Here is a 14983-nt window from a genome sequence, read left to right as displayed (position 1 = left end):
GATAACCCCTTGCAAGCATAAGCAAGAATTTGCAACTGAGCACAGTTCGTTTTCCTGGGGCCGGTGTTATCCTTGAATGAAAAGTTGGGCAAAGATCTGGTCAAAGGCAACTAATTAATAATCCCCATTTCAGGTAAGAAACACTGAGATGAGAGAAGCAATTAGCACAAGGTCATGCTGTCCAGCCTTGCCAGAGATCTTCCTCGTCCTTCCCCCACAAGCATGCCCTCCACCAGCCAGCGTTTGCAGCTCCTCTCCAGCAATGCACAGCAGCTGCTCAGGGCAGCAGAGAACATACAATTGCATGCCAAGCGCCTTCCCAAAGACACAGAGTATTCTGATACCTGAATTAAACCATATTTAATAGCTTGTTTGCAAATGTAGCTGTTTCTATGTGCACCTAAGGACCCCTCTCATGTAAGAATTCCTTTTTTGTTCTTACTCCCACAGTTGCTTAGAGTAATTTTACTACATGGGACTCATGTAAGCCATTTTTTGGAATCCATTCACTGCTTCCTCTCCTCGAAGTAGTGCCACACTACATGCTACAAGTGCACCTGTACAGTATTTTTCCCCATGTGTAGAAAAAGTAGCTAGGGGGAAGGGGATGTGGAGATTGACAGCCTTTTCCTATGCATGTCTACTCAGAAGTAAGTTCATCTTTAGGGGGGGAAGCACATAAAAAATATTTTTTCTCCAATAAAAATGGTTTAAGAATAAATAAATTAAATAAAAGATTAACAAGTGGTGAGTTCCTGCACCTTTTTTTCACAAAAAAGCACTGCCTACACTCATCCTAAGTAGCTCTGTGGATCCTATTTTTCAACTTTCCTAAGATAATGAATAAACAGTAATAGATGACCATGCTCATTGTACAAGATGGACCCAATCCTGTGTAGGGAATTTTAAATAGCCTTCCGCCTTATCTGCAAAAATGAGCTAAAGAAATGTCACATTGGATATATGTAAAAGGTTTTATTTATCACTTTGTAAGCTCCTACCAGACAACCCAGCTTGAATTTGGACATCATTAATCAGACATAAAAAGCTGAATATTTAAACTATTGCTTTTATTATAATTACATTGGCGCACAAATAAATAAGCACTAAGTTATTGTAAAATATTGTCAATGCACTAAAGAAAGCAGAATTAATCTCTCAACAACATCTTATTACTGCAGAAGTATCAAAGAACATTTAATTACATCTTACCTAAAAAAAATCAAGTACAAAAATGAAAAGAAATTAATATGTATTCATATTGTGTATATAGAAATGGCTAATATATGGTTACAGTTATCATCTATCTACGCCATTCACATTTCAGGCACATGCCTGACATTTCTAATGAAATATGAAAAAAGCAATATGACATTCAGTTTTTAAAATATTGGTAAACATCTTACATTGGAATGGACATGTTATGGTTTTGTCGCGCTTAAAAACCCTGTCTCTTAAAAATGTAGTGCCATTGGCCCCTTGGAAAAAAAAAACATACCATTTAATACCGTCAGCTTTTAAGATTTTTTTTTTAAAAGAGAGAGCCATAAAGTAAACATACATTTGCTAATATACGTAAACACATTTTTAGTGCAAGAATTAACAAGACCTGTGACCTTACTGTGCTTTCTTGAATCACAGTGCACTTGACACAAATTGCTACACTAGGATGTTTAACTTCAGAAATTTAAAGCAAAGTTAAGTGCATACCAAACATTTTCATATATACAGTCAGTATAAGTGTGTGGGTATATATGTGTGACCTGGATGTTATACAGATTGCATATTTAAATACAGCTGTTAATGAGCTCACATTGCTGATGTCTGTCATTCTTCACCTGTTGGACAGTAGACACTTTAGAAAATGTTTCCGTAGCATTTGGTTGTAGTAGAGGCACACCTTTTTCTGTGAGCAGCACCATCTCTGAAACGAGGATCAGCCAACCTCTGTGTTTGCAGGAGTGATGGGCAACACTTCATCCCCAGCTCACCCCCCAAAATTCTTGGGCTTTTTGGGTTTTCCTCAAAGAAAAAGACCTCAAAGCAGTTTTGTGCACTCAAAAGAAATTCTTGAAGAACCTAAATTGTTGAAGTGCGTTCCCTTTGCCTTCCACTCCACAAACAGTGGCGTGGCCTCACCCAAAGCTGAAATGCACTGCTCCAGACCCTGGGGCAGTGAAGTCATGACATCATGTGATGTCACATGCTGTCACTTCTGGGTTCTCCACCGAGGAGGGAGCGCTGCTGTGATGGCATCCAAGGGAAGCCTCCATAGGAGAAGGAACAGAGGGCATGATGCCACCAGCCCCTCTTCCATAACTAGGGCAGAGCCTGAGGGGCAGTCATGCACCCCCCCTTGGCTTAGAGCCCAGGGCATGTATCCCTCTGGCTCCACTCTAGTTATGACTCTGGGCTCACTGCACAGGACAAGCTCCTACAGGTCCTCTCCTTCACTGGAAATGATGCTTGGAGTGCCATTTCCTGCCAGAGATCTTGACATTCATAGTTTGAAAATGAAGGGGTCTGAACTCAGGATGCCTAACTCACCCTCCTGCTTTAGTTCTCAGGGGAGCACTTCATCTTCTTGATAATAGCTGGGCAGCCAGAACAATCCGACTCTCTCATGAAAGATTAGGTAAATAAAGGTTGGCATCACAGAACAGTAAGAGCATCACACATATGGCACACATGAGCTTGGGTGGTTTAAAGCCTTCACATAGGGAAGCTGAAGAACGAATATGCTTCCTGAAATAGAGACAGACTGGAAGTGGCCCTTTGCCTTCTAGAATGTGCCTGAGTTAGCACTACAATTTTGAAGAATATGGTAAATGCTGCAATTCCCAGACAAATTTGCTTGAAGGGCTGCATCTGACATGCCAGCTACCAACTGGTCATTCCTGTCTTAAGTGATGATAATATAAAGTGTCACAACAGAGTTCTGCAATACAGTTGTCACTTTGCGGCTTCTGTTGATCTGGCAGTGAAAAATAGGAAAGCTATTCTCTTTTCCCCAGTGCCTGACATTGGTATAACTATGAGCTGAGTAGAGTTCTGGGAAATGTAGTTTTCCCAGTGTTCCTGTCACATAACTTGTTGGTGTAAAACTGCACTGGGCGCTGGAGCCCAAAGAGAAGCAAAGTCTCTCTTCGTTCCTCCACCTGCTTGACCAGGAGCAAGGCAAGTGGGTTGGTGCAGAGACTGATACATGGATGAATAGAGGAGTTGGAGGCAAGCAGGTTCAGTGGGACGTTGAGTTCTTTTCTAGCTCAGATTGAAATACAGGTGACAGATGAATTCAGTGGCTGTAATGCTCTCTCCACCATTGTGGCAAGCACACCAAGTTCATGTTCTGAGCCAATGAACTCACCAACATTTGTATACACTTTAGTTGTATTTAAAATGTAAAAAGAAAAATAGTGTTGGAACAAGTCTTAGGAGGACAACTACTGTTTATCTTAAGACAGTCCACGCAAGTAAGTCTTGAGCACTTCAGAAGAACTGGCTATTTTGCAAGATCTCCCTAGTGTCTCAACAGTTTCTTGTTAAGAATGTAAGAAAGTAGCAGTGTTTTATCTTGCAGATAACACTTGGGGGGGGGGGAGTTAAAGATCTCTCCCAATGTCCTTGTAACTGGTTGTCAGGCTTGGGCTGTGAAAGCACCTGCACTGTAACCATACTGCATACCCATTCCAGCTGTGTCATATGGTGATATGCGCATATGCATTTGGGTTGTTGATAAAACATACATAATGATACATAAATAACTACTGTACACACTTATAAACCCCCACACTTCTTTTTCTTTTTCAATCTTATACAGAAATTGTTAATTTGGACATCAAAATATACATTAGTTATAAAATATTTAAAAACTTTATTTTTATTTCAGTCTGGAAAGAAACTACTATTGATAAAGTAATAATCAATGTTAGCAATATAGATTACAAAATAACCTACTAAATTTTGTTTTATTTTTGGTCTTATTGAGCAGCGTTTGCACTGGAGGCTTTGCTGTCAATATCATTTTAAAAGAAAAGCCAATATGACAATAAATTCAAACAAGACATTTTTTTTCTTCTCAGAGAATATAATATTCTTTAAATGATTGTTAAAAGAGGAACCTTTTCATGCTGCCAAACTCTTAGAAGCATAGATAAAATTTTAAATATACAAAATATATGTGATCACATCAACTCTACGGTAATATGGATTTTTTTAAATCTTACCCTACACAGTGCCTTCTGGAAGATACTTTAATGCACAGATCTCACCCTCATGTACAGTATATAAACCATCTCATTCTCCTGTTAAAACCAAGAGGTCATAATTCTTTGGTCACGACATTATAGTCTAGTAAGATGGGTGTGATGTCACAGAGGACTATGACCCAATTACAGGATCAACCAGGTATACAACAATGGTTACTTGAGAGAAATGTGCTCTACAGACCCAATCCAAGGGGTCAGACTTTCCAAGATGAAGTCAATCTTTCCCATTGACTTTAGTGAGACTTTTACACTAACTCATTCTAACTCGACACAGAATACAATATATTATAAAAAGGAATGTGAACAATTGTGAGCAGTTTACGTCTGTGTACCAAAGACAAACGAGGACAAGTCTTATGGCTGTGTCACCACCATTTTCTACCAACTAAATGACTAGAGAATAACTTAATAATGTGATGTACAGTCCTTAGTCACAGTGAACCCTGGTCTCCGCAAATCATCTGAACGGAAGGAGAATGAACTCCATTGTAGATAAGCTTTCTGCAGCAAGTCCTGTTTACATGTTTAGCCAACCCAGCTTAATAGCATCAGTCAAGACATTCACCCTGATCCAAAACAGTAAACCATGTACAGAAGCCTCTTTTTCTGTGCAGATCTTCCTACCTGCACTTCTTTTTACTCAAAATAACATTGGCCAGGAGGTTAAAAAACCTTCCTATCCAGTACTCTATAGATACACATGCTGTGCTCCTTCACTCCACTGCTAAATTAAACTAAACCGCTGATCAGAGTTGTTGACTCCGACAGTTCTCATGACATATTTGGGAGGATGGATGACTCAAGTCCAGGCACCCTCTCCCCTCCCCTCCCAATTCCCTCCAACAGATGGCCAGCACTGTTTGATGGGCAAGATCTATGCACAGCCTCTGTGCACATAAGGATCTTTGGATCGGGGCCCTGGATGCAATCCATCAAACACAACTGTACAGCCTCCAGTCATTTCGGTAAGGTTAACGCAAGAGATTGCACTCTTGCTGTACATATGTATGTAGGAAACAGTGCTCCTTTCTAATGAATGAGCACATTGATTTTAAAGTAGCAAATTAAAAAAAAATGTTCGGAACAACATTTGTTCATGTAATTCGGACACCTCAATGAATACTCCATTGCTTGCATTGTTTACAGGTCTGTTCACCTGTTGTCCAAAATGGTTAGAGAAAACACTTCTAATGGATATTAAGAGTATTCGGCCTCTACAACCCTAGCACCAGTTTGAGTTAAACATTTTACCATTAAAACAAAAATGAACAACCACATGCTTTTTGTAAAGACATTGAATTTAGGCAGGTGAGATCATATTAAATTGTGGTTTTCTTTAAAAAAAAAAAAAGCAGAAAGGTAACATAGGAAACAGACAAAACAACATATGAGTACATTTCCCCATATATTTTTGCATTCTTTTTTTAAAGAGCATATTAGCTCAGGTCTGTTTGTTTTAAGAGATTGGCAAAGTATTTACATCTTACTATTTTTCGGGATCCAGAGAATCCTTAGAAAGTCTGCATGCCTCGTTCTGTGGGAGACATAGATTTTTCTCTCGACTGACAGGTGGGTATCACTCCGCTAAGCCTGGTTCCTAGGTAGTTCTGCACCTGAAATTAAGTCCCAGATAGTGCCTTTTTAGGAAGGTAGGCTGACAGTGCATGTTGCAGCAGTGTGCAGAAGAAGAACCCTACAAGCACTCCTATCATATTGCGGTATCCCAGAAAACAGTTTGTTGTTTGGAATATGGAGGGGGACTGTATTTCTTGGTCCCTGTGTTCTTCTTCCAACTTGGCAGTATAGGCATGCTATCTTGTTTGCAAAGTCCTTTCTCGGATTTCTGTCGAGCCTTGATTTCCTTGCACAGGCAACGTTTTTTCTCAATCATTTCCAGCATTGTATGGTCTCCATGCAACCACTGCATACATGTCACCTATTAAAAAAGGCACAAGAATTTAATCATAGTTGAAGCATACTAATAGCCCCTTGAGTGAATCGGGAAGCATTTTCATAGTTGTTATGAAACAAGGCCATTACACCACCGGGGAAAAAATGAAAGTCAAAATACCTGAACCACTGACAGTATGGACAATGGGCCCTCGCTACTTTTTAAGTGTACCATTGACCAGTGGGCATAATTACTGTGTTAACTATGCCTGAAGTTTAAACCCAAAGTATGTAGCCTGATTGGTGAAATGCAAATATTAATGCATGCTTGTAAATAAAAGTTAAATTAAATGTTGACCACTCAATGTCATCTGGTTCTTCTGTTGTGTGGGCCTGCCATATAGATTTTTTGGCAAGTGATGAAACACTATATAGCAAAACTGTATAGTTTTTGCCAGTTGAAAGTCAAGACAAGAAACCAAATGAACCCTTCACTGAATGGTCAACTGTAATGCATGTTACATTTACTGCAAACCTGGATAAAATATCTGTTAGGTAACCAACTCAAGGCCAGGATTCTAATTTGAAAGGCACTCGTCATTTCTGAAATCAACTTACATTTCACAATAGGTGTTACTTCTTCTGCATTTAGAAGAGGGCTGTGTATTTGTTGAAAGTAACAGACTCAAGGCCCAGTCCTATCCAATTTTCCAGTGCTGATGCAGCCACAATGCACCCCAAGAGAAGGGAACAAACATTCCTTTACCTTGAGGAGGCCTCCATGACTGCCCCCCCCCCACAAGATGCAGTCTGATTGACATGGCTGCGTCAGCGCTGGAAAGTTGGATAGGACTGGGCCCTTGGTCATTCATCACTCAGAGTTACTCATGTTGTAATTAAAAACATACATTAAACAACTTTTGGTAGTGTAACAGTATTGAAGTTCATAACTTAACATATGATGATGTCTCTTCAGTATTCCTTAGGTTGGTTTGATCATGGTGACTATACTAATGGAGGCCAAAAAGAAATGTATGTTTCCAGAATGGAACCAAGATACCCAGAACTGAAGTAATTATATTAAATCAGTTTATGATTGTGGATCATTTTGCTACATTTTGCTAATTTGGATTACAGACAATCAAAATTAAGTTGAACAGCTGCAAGTAAACTCACAAAAGCTCATGTATCCTCAAAGACCACTCAAATACCAGCACCTTTATCCTGCTTTGCCATTGAGACTATCTTGCATTAGATAAATTCTCTGGTTAGCTGGCTATTCAGCCTGTTAAACCACTGGAAAACTTAGACTTACCTTTTAGCAATGAGTTCCACTGGTATCAATGAGAGTACTCAAACATCAAGCATCTGTTTTGTTCCTTTGCTATAATATGCAGGTTTCAGAACTCTTTAGCCTCAGAAATTTGTTTACATACCAGTGCTCTATTGATTTTACCTTGTTCCCAATCTTGTCCAATTCATATTTGCACCTTCATTATATTACGGCCTAATCCTAATGGCAGCAGCAGAATGTGTGTTCCACTGGTGCTGACTGCCGTAAAACAGTCAATGCCAGTTGTAAAATGCACTCAGGTAGTACATGGGTTTGCGCGCTGCTGGAGCGCCAATGGAAAGCGGGAACCTTTCTATGTGCTCTGGAGCAGCCTGAAGAAGCCTCTGACTTCTGAAATAAGGTTGCAAGGAGGCAAGATGGGTGGGGGAAGGGCGGAATGAAGTGTCAGTGGGGCAGGGAATGAGTAGATAAGGTTTGGAAAGGGGCAGGTTTGGTGGTAGCAGTGTCCACCACTTAGATCCACGTAGACTTGTGCCAGTGATTTTGCTGGTGCAGGTCTGATTAGACCCATCCAGGCTTCAGAGGCTTACCCCCATGTAATTTCTTGGAGCAAATAAGGCAACCTTTTAATAACCCATTCATATGCAATAACCGAATTGCATGGGAACTTTCTTCCTCTTGTTAGCTATTTCATTCATTCATTTGTAAGATTTACAAATTATAAATCAAAAGTTATAAATTTTGATTTATAAACTAAATCAGTTTTCAAATCAACATACAATGAACCAGAACACAAGAAAAACATGATTAAAAGAACATGATTAAAAACCAAATAAAAATAAAAAAAATGCAACAAGTAGAATCAAAGCATGCCAGATAAAAAAGTGACTAAACAGCCTATATTAACGTTCCAAGTGCATAAAATCTAAAGCCACTCTTCATAAAAATATCAGGCAAATTAAAAATCTTGCTGTGGCACCAGGTGGACCTCTCTATGGAGGTCATTCCATAAGGATATCATCATTAAATTCATGCTTGGAAATTAAAGGACGATATTTTTATGTAATCCTTTCTTTGATATCATCATCAGTGATTTTATCATCACTTGAGCGTCCTGGTCACCATTTTGGTAAACTGCAGAGGTGTGGCAACTGGCTAGTTAAGCTTAATTACATTTACCAAAATTGTCACTGGGGCGATGATTCTCTGGTTACAATTTATAAGGTTGATACCCTGGTCACAATTTTTAACTAGTCAGTTGCCACAACTCCGCAATGTCACTATTCTTTCCATAGCTTGACTGTATGAAGATTGTGATGAGCTCGAGTAACAGCAGGATAGTGAACTGGTAATTAGAGATTGATCATGTCTATTCTTTCAGCATCACCCTTACTTTCTGAAAAGAAAGCTCAGTAATTTCCATGTTAAGAGTGACCTATATAAACAGGAACATGGACAACTTACTGCCCAATCCTAACTTGCACTGAAGCAGGCAAGCCAGTAGGCCTGTGCTGCATCCAGAGCAATTTGGGGCCAAAAGCAGCACAGTCTGAGGCAAGGGGAAACCTTTCCCCTTAGCCCATGTCACACTGCAGCGGTCCCAATGGGTCTGCAGCGGTCCCATACATTGGGTCTACTCGGATAGATGGAATAGTAGACCCAATGGGTCTAATCGGATAAATGGGTCTATCCGGGTAGAATGGAGTGGCCAGGGGTTGCTCCGCGCTACCCAGGAAATGGGTCAGGATTTGGCATAACTCACCATGCCCCCATGTCCTGACACCTGTCAGCCGAGCTTGGCCGATGCAAACTTACCCCACTGGAGCTGGATCTGGCTTGGGGAGGCTAACACAACTCCTTGCACCAGCCTCCCCGACTCCCAGGTCGGCACAAACGTGGCTTAAGTGGGAGGAGAGTAAGGAGGCAGCACAGGCCTGCCTCCTTAGGCCTGCCTCCTCAGGTGATAGGTACTGGCATCTGTGTTTGCCACCAAGTTCCACCTCGTCCAGCCCACTCACCACCTCCTACCCTTCTTCTGCACCTCCCCGTTACCTCCACTCATCCCCTCCCTGCCCATGAAACAACCCCCAACCATGCTGGTCAACGTGCTCCAGTGCAGTCCACCAGCCATGACTATGTTCCTCTGATGTCCCCACCATTTTGTAGCAGCAGCTCAAAATAGTCCACTGATGGCACATGGTATGCACTGTTACAAAACCATTTGGAGTCCCACTGTCATAAGTGGCTTTGCAACAACATCATAGGATCAGGTTGTTCACATAACATGTCATCTTAATAAGCCATTTCTGCCCAACGTTGCATATATGCAACAGGGATCAAATGTGTACATCTGTGGGCTGGGCAGAAATGGGTTAAGAAGTATTTTACTCACAGAAGATGGGGAATACAGTAGCCTATGACATCACCCATTATTTGGTATGGTAATATTGCATTCTGAACAAGGATTATGGAACTTGATTGCATTCTGGGGTTGAAATAGTAATAATGTGAATGGTTGAAAGTCAAAATTAATATCTCATTCGATTAGTTAAATTAGTTTTAAAAACATGAGGCATTGCGCTAGCAAACAAGTGACAAGGTTTTGAATCAATTAATTATCTTGCCTCTAAACAAATTAACTGATACATTCATTAATCAAAATATTTCATATAGCCTCAAAACCTCAAAACCAATAATGATCATTTAAGTGGATATTTTATTTAAAAAATTTATCTTATGATTAAATAACAGGTAATTCCTGATTATCTGAAATTCAATGAAATGCATTGTCCAGAGATTTATAAAGCTTGTCTACATCTAGCTTATCAGCACTCAGCTTCCCTTCAAAGGAAACATCACAAATGTAATTCCATCAGTTTAATCTGTAATTAATCAACTAGGCTCACTGATTAGCTGATTAAAATGTTCATCCCTAATCAGACGTTTATTGCTAGTTAGTTGTGAAATGTTATCCCCACTGGAGGCCGTAATACCAGCATTTCAAGATGGGATCCTCAGTTATTGCACTTTTAGCACTAGAGTCGCCAAAACATGTGCCACAACAGAACAAATAGTGTTAACACTGTGCAAACACTTCACTAGTATATACACAAACACAATTGGGGGGAAAAAGCTATGGAAACGCCTCCAAACCATATCAGACAAGATGCATTTTTATAAAAGAAAACGTGATTCCAGATACTGACAAAATTTAACGGGCAGTCCAATCCTGTTCCGGGGCTTACACTAGTGGATCTTAAGCCATTTCTGTCTAGTGTTGCATATATGCAACAGGGATCAAATGTGTATTACCCCTCTTCCAGTAAGTCAGCCGAGGGCAGAATGGGGGGAAATCATGGGCAGTTTGCGGTGGGGAGTGGGCTGGGGCCAGTTTGGGGGCAGAAGGGGGTGGTTCTCAGTGGCAGTGCTGCACGCCAAGGCACTATCCCCCTTTTCTGGCCCAGATCTGCCTCCAGGAGTCTCTTAACACCTGGAAAAGAGCTGGTGTAGGTCCAAGGAGACCTAATGGAGGCATGTTGGCCTACAGGGAGTTAAGTATAAAAGATTTTTACTTACCTCTCCTGGGCCATCCCCCACCATAGCAGGAAGTGCACACTCTGCTGCATCACTCAGGCTGATTGGGGACCAGATTGGGTCTGGGCAGTGCAATCCTAACTTGCGCTGGAACCGGTAGGCCAGCAGGCCTGTGCTGCATCCAGCACAAGTTTAGGGCTGACTGCAGGCCAGTCTGGGGCAAGGGAAAAAAGTTCCCTTTACCCCGGGTAACACTGGAGCTGCCCCAATGGGGCTACATGGATCTGTGCCACCTCTAGAGGTGGCGCAAATCTGAGCAGCCCGGGACTGGTCCAGGCTGCCCAGGAATGGGGCTAGGATCCAGTATAAGTGCTGAGTCCTGGCCCTGCCTCCTTCTCCCAGCCTGCCTGCCCACGGTCCCACCTGCTGTTTGCCCTCGCCCTACCACAAAATGCCCCCTCCCCATCCTCCCCATGCCCCCCAGACTCCTGTGCCTGCCAAGCTCGGCCAGCACGTACTTACCCGTCCCCGTTAGCGTGGAGGCTGGGTGTAGCCTCCGCAGGCTGGTGCATGTCTCTGTGCTGGCCCAGCCAACTCCCTTGGAGGCGCAAATGTGCCTTTCAGCATGTTTGTGACCCTCCCAAGCACAAGGGAGTTGCGCTGGTTGTGGGTGCAGTTTGGATTGCGCCCTTAAAGACTTTGAAAAAAACAACAGCTTCCGCATTATGAATGTGGTTCTATATTTGCTGCTAACTCTCGCTGTGATCGGTTTAGCAAAGATAATAAGGGATCGAATGCAAGAGAAAATACCAGAGAAATGAATGGGAGCTATGCATGGCAGGGCACGGCTCACGTACATTTTGGTGGGGTTTCCGCACAAGTTCCTGCTGGAGTGGGTCCAATACAATTTTATTATTACAGTTTGGTACACCACGTTGGGTGTACCTGGTACTAAAACAAATTGCTTTCCTGATTTTTTTTCTAGTCTGATAATTACTGGGTAAGTCTCTTTCCATTCCAGGACAGATATGATACTGTTGGACTTCTCCAATTGCAAAGCTATGAATCTTTTTATATATTTTTTTCAAGTAATCAGCAAAATTGTCATCATGTATGAAATCTGGCAGATGTTATGCCATATCATCTGATCAAAACTTTATGTCATGTATAACTTTCATTGTGACAGCCATAGGGCAGCAATTTTTTTTAACTGGTTATAGAGGACCATATTGATATTATGAAACAACATTCCCCTGTCTTTATTATTAGAGAAACTTTATCTGCCTCTTTGTTAATATGGTAGCCTTTGAAGACTGGGTCATGAAGACATAACCGTCCTTCAGTAGGTGTTTCCATAATTTTTTACAGCATTGTATGATTGCACTTACTTTAGTGTAATTGTGTACACTATTAGGCAGTGGCAGTGGTTGTTCTCCTCTGGGTCTTGTGGGTTTCTTTCCTCTCCTAATGGGCGTGCAGTGGGATTGATTCTACATTTATAGGAAGTATGGAGGAAACCAAATAAAGTAACATTCGTGGAGCAATCATGAATCGTATCATGTAATGAAACACAAATCTCTTTTCACAGTTGCCCCATAGGAATGAAATGAAGAAATGAACATAGAATCAAAGATCAACACGAATGATGTTCAACTCAAATTAAATTCCAATAATGCTATTTCAAAATGATCTTTGCATCTGAAAATAAAGCAACCAAACATACAGATTTTGTGAACAGTGCTTCTGTTTAGGGTAGTTTGTGCAATGATCCATCACTGGGCAACAGTAAAAGAAAAAGCTTGCTGAAGGGGTCACTTACCATTTGTTCTGAAGAGGGGAAAGTAGGCACAAGCCCTGTCTACTTGCCCATTTGAATGACCAACTAGATCTCACTTCATACTCTTGGTTTCACTGTGTCTGGTGGTTGTATTATTCAATCATGTCGATTCGAGAGATCTTTCTTGGTGGAAATCTCTACTGTCTATACAAATAGGGAATGTCGACTATGTACAAATTTGCTGTACCACTCAGCTTATTTAGGTAAGGCTTTTGAAGGAAGTTGGCTGACAAAATAGGATGATGGCCTACAGATTTTATCAGTTTACAATCACAAGACACTGTAACCTCTTTGTTGTAGGCTCAGTAATTGGTGACTTAAAAAGAAGCATAGGACCCTGTCATAAATACATTTATTCTTTGGAATATATTATAATAATTTCCATTTAAATGTACTCATACATTAATTTTGATTTCTTCTCAGCCCCATTCCAGAAATTCAGGTATGTAACAGGACTTTAAAACACAGCAATAATAAATCTCAAGAGACCAAAATAATTATCAAATCCAGATTTTTAAGCAATTACAGCTCTTTATTAGTGACCACCTCAAAACATCTAGCAAACTGCAGCATCGTAAACTAATATCATTAGTTTGGTAAAAGGTGTGGTGGTATAATCTTGTATATAGAAAATGAATAATCTTGTATATAGAAAAAGTAGCAAAATAGCTAATGCGAGGGTTTTTGCCTCATATTGTGACCAGTGAAAAAATGGTGTAAGTTCATAAACAGAATTTGAAACCAACTCAATTTCCTGGTCTATAGTAGAACTGATAATCAAAGACTGGAATCAAGCCATTTACAACACACATTCTATTAAGTGGAAATTGAAAAGAGAGATGAGAATATTGTGATGAGACCATTTTGAGATGACAGTATGAGAAACAATATACAGTAGATTGAATCCTAACTGCTGAGTGGAGTTCCTGCAGTAGATCCTTTCTTCTCCCTGAAGCTGTTCTCGAGAATTGAGGGACCCTCCAGAACAGGGGAAATGTAGTGTAGGAGGCTTCAGTGGGAAGACATACCTACTGGAGAATCTGTTATGTATTGCTCACGCACATATTAGCTGTTCTCACTATCGCGTGTTGCACACACCTGTGCTTGATGAATAGTATCAGAATGCCACATTAGGATCTGAGCCACTACAACATAGGTGACATGAGCATATGTGGTGCTAATGCCAGTGCACACTTCCAGATGTGCAGATCTACAGATGCTTACAGCACAGAGTTTGAAAGTTTGAAAAAAAAATAATTCAGGAGGTTGACGTCATGATATGTATGGGAATCTAACCTTACATTGGGATAGTTAAGGGACACGTGCAAGCTCAAATTACGATAGCTTTCAAAGAATTGGGCTGAACTACATTGAATGACATGGGAACCGATGGTTGTCTGTGTGTGGCCTCAAGGTCTTATTCTTCAGTGTTGTGCCATTTGGGCATGTTCAGGCTTATTAATCTATGCATCAGAAAAGGTTGCAGGATTAGGCACAAAGGGAAGATTGTTCCACCCTTAGGTGATGAATTCTCGACACAGTGGTGAGTCACTGAGCAGAAGACAGCAAGACTAAAGTACAAGGTAAGCTACCAGAACATTCAAGGCATACAATTTCCTCCTACACACTGCAGTAAATGGAAGCATTTTCATCAGCGTTCACCAGAACAAAATCAGAGAGGATAATCCTTGGCATTTGGTGTCCTCCAAGGTATCTTCCAAAGAGGCTAGACGAGTACCTGGAAGTTTTCATTCACAGGCCAGTTGTCAAACATATAGAGTTGCTTCTATAAACAGCTTCCATGAGCAGTGCACTCCAAGAATGGAATGAATTCTCCACTTGTACAATTGATCCTTGCACAAGTGGAAAGGGCCTTGGAGTAAGAGGAGTGCCCTGTCCATTCATGGAGATAGCTTGTGTTCAAATCATGTGCCTCAGTTCACAGAAGCACTAGTCTGGATGCAGTCCATAGAAAACTGTACTGTTGCAATAAATCTTATACGATTGGCTCAGATTAAGGCAGCAGAAATATATTTATGAGCAGAAGTCAACGTGAAATTTTAATGCAACTTTAAAAATTAGCTCTGTGTAAATCAGTAGAGTGCCTGAGGGGGGGCGGCGGCACAGTAAGGACAGCGGGCACCACAACGCGCCATGCAA

At 41.0% G+C, this 14983-nt stretch overlaps 1 protein-coding gene across 1 annotated transcript in view; it reads right to left on the bottom strand.

The window, feature by feature from the left end:
* Positions 1-5976: 5976 nt before the first annotated feature.
* The window catches only part of NYAP2 (neuronal tyrosine-phosphorylated phosphoinositide-3-kinase adaptor 2), a 189495-nt gene continuing 180488 nt past the window's right edge, over positions 5977-14983 (bottom strand). The window contains exons 7-8 of the mRNA XM_066622358.1: positions 12375-12476; positions 5977-6204 (exon numbers count right to left, since the gene is read on the bottom strand). Coding sequence (XP_066478455.1) covers positions 5977-6204; positions 12375-12476 — 330 coding nt within the window. The remainder of the gene's footprint in view (positions 6205-12374; positions 12477-14983) is intronic.

This window comes from Tiliqua scincoides, chromosome 3, assembly GCF_035046505.1.
Source record: "Tiliqua scincoides isolate rTilSci1 chromosome 3, rTilSci1.hap2, whole genome shotgun sequence".
Classification (NCBI taxonomy): Eukaryota; Metazoa; Chordata; class Lepidosauria; order Squamata; family Scincidae; genus Tiliqua; species Tiliqua scincoides.
Note: the sequence above shows the minus strand (reverse complement) of the source record. Positions and strands in the feature narration are given on the sequence as shown.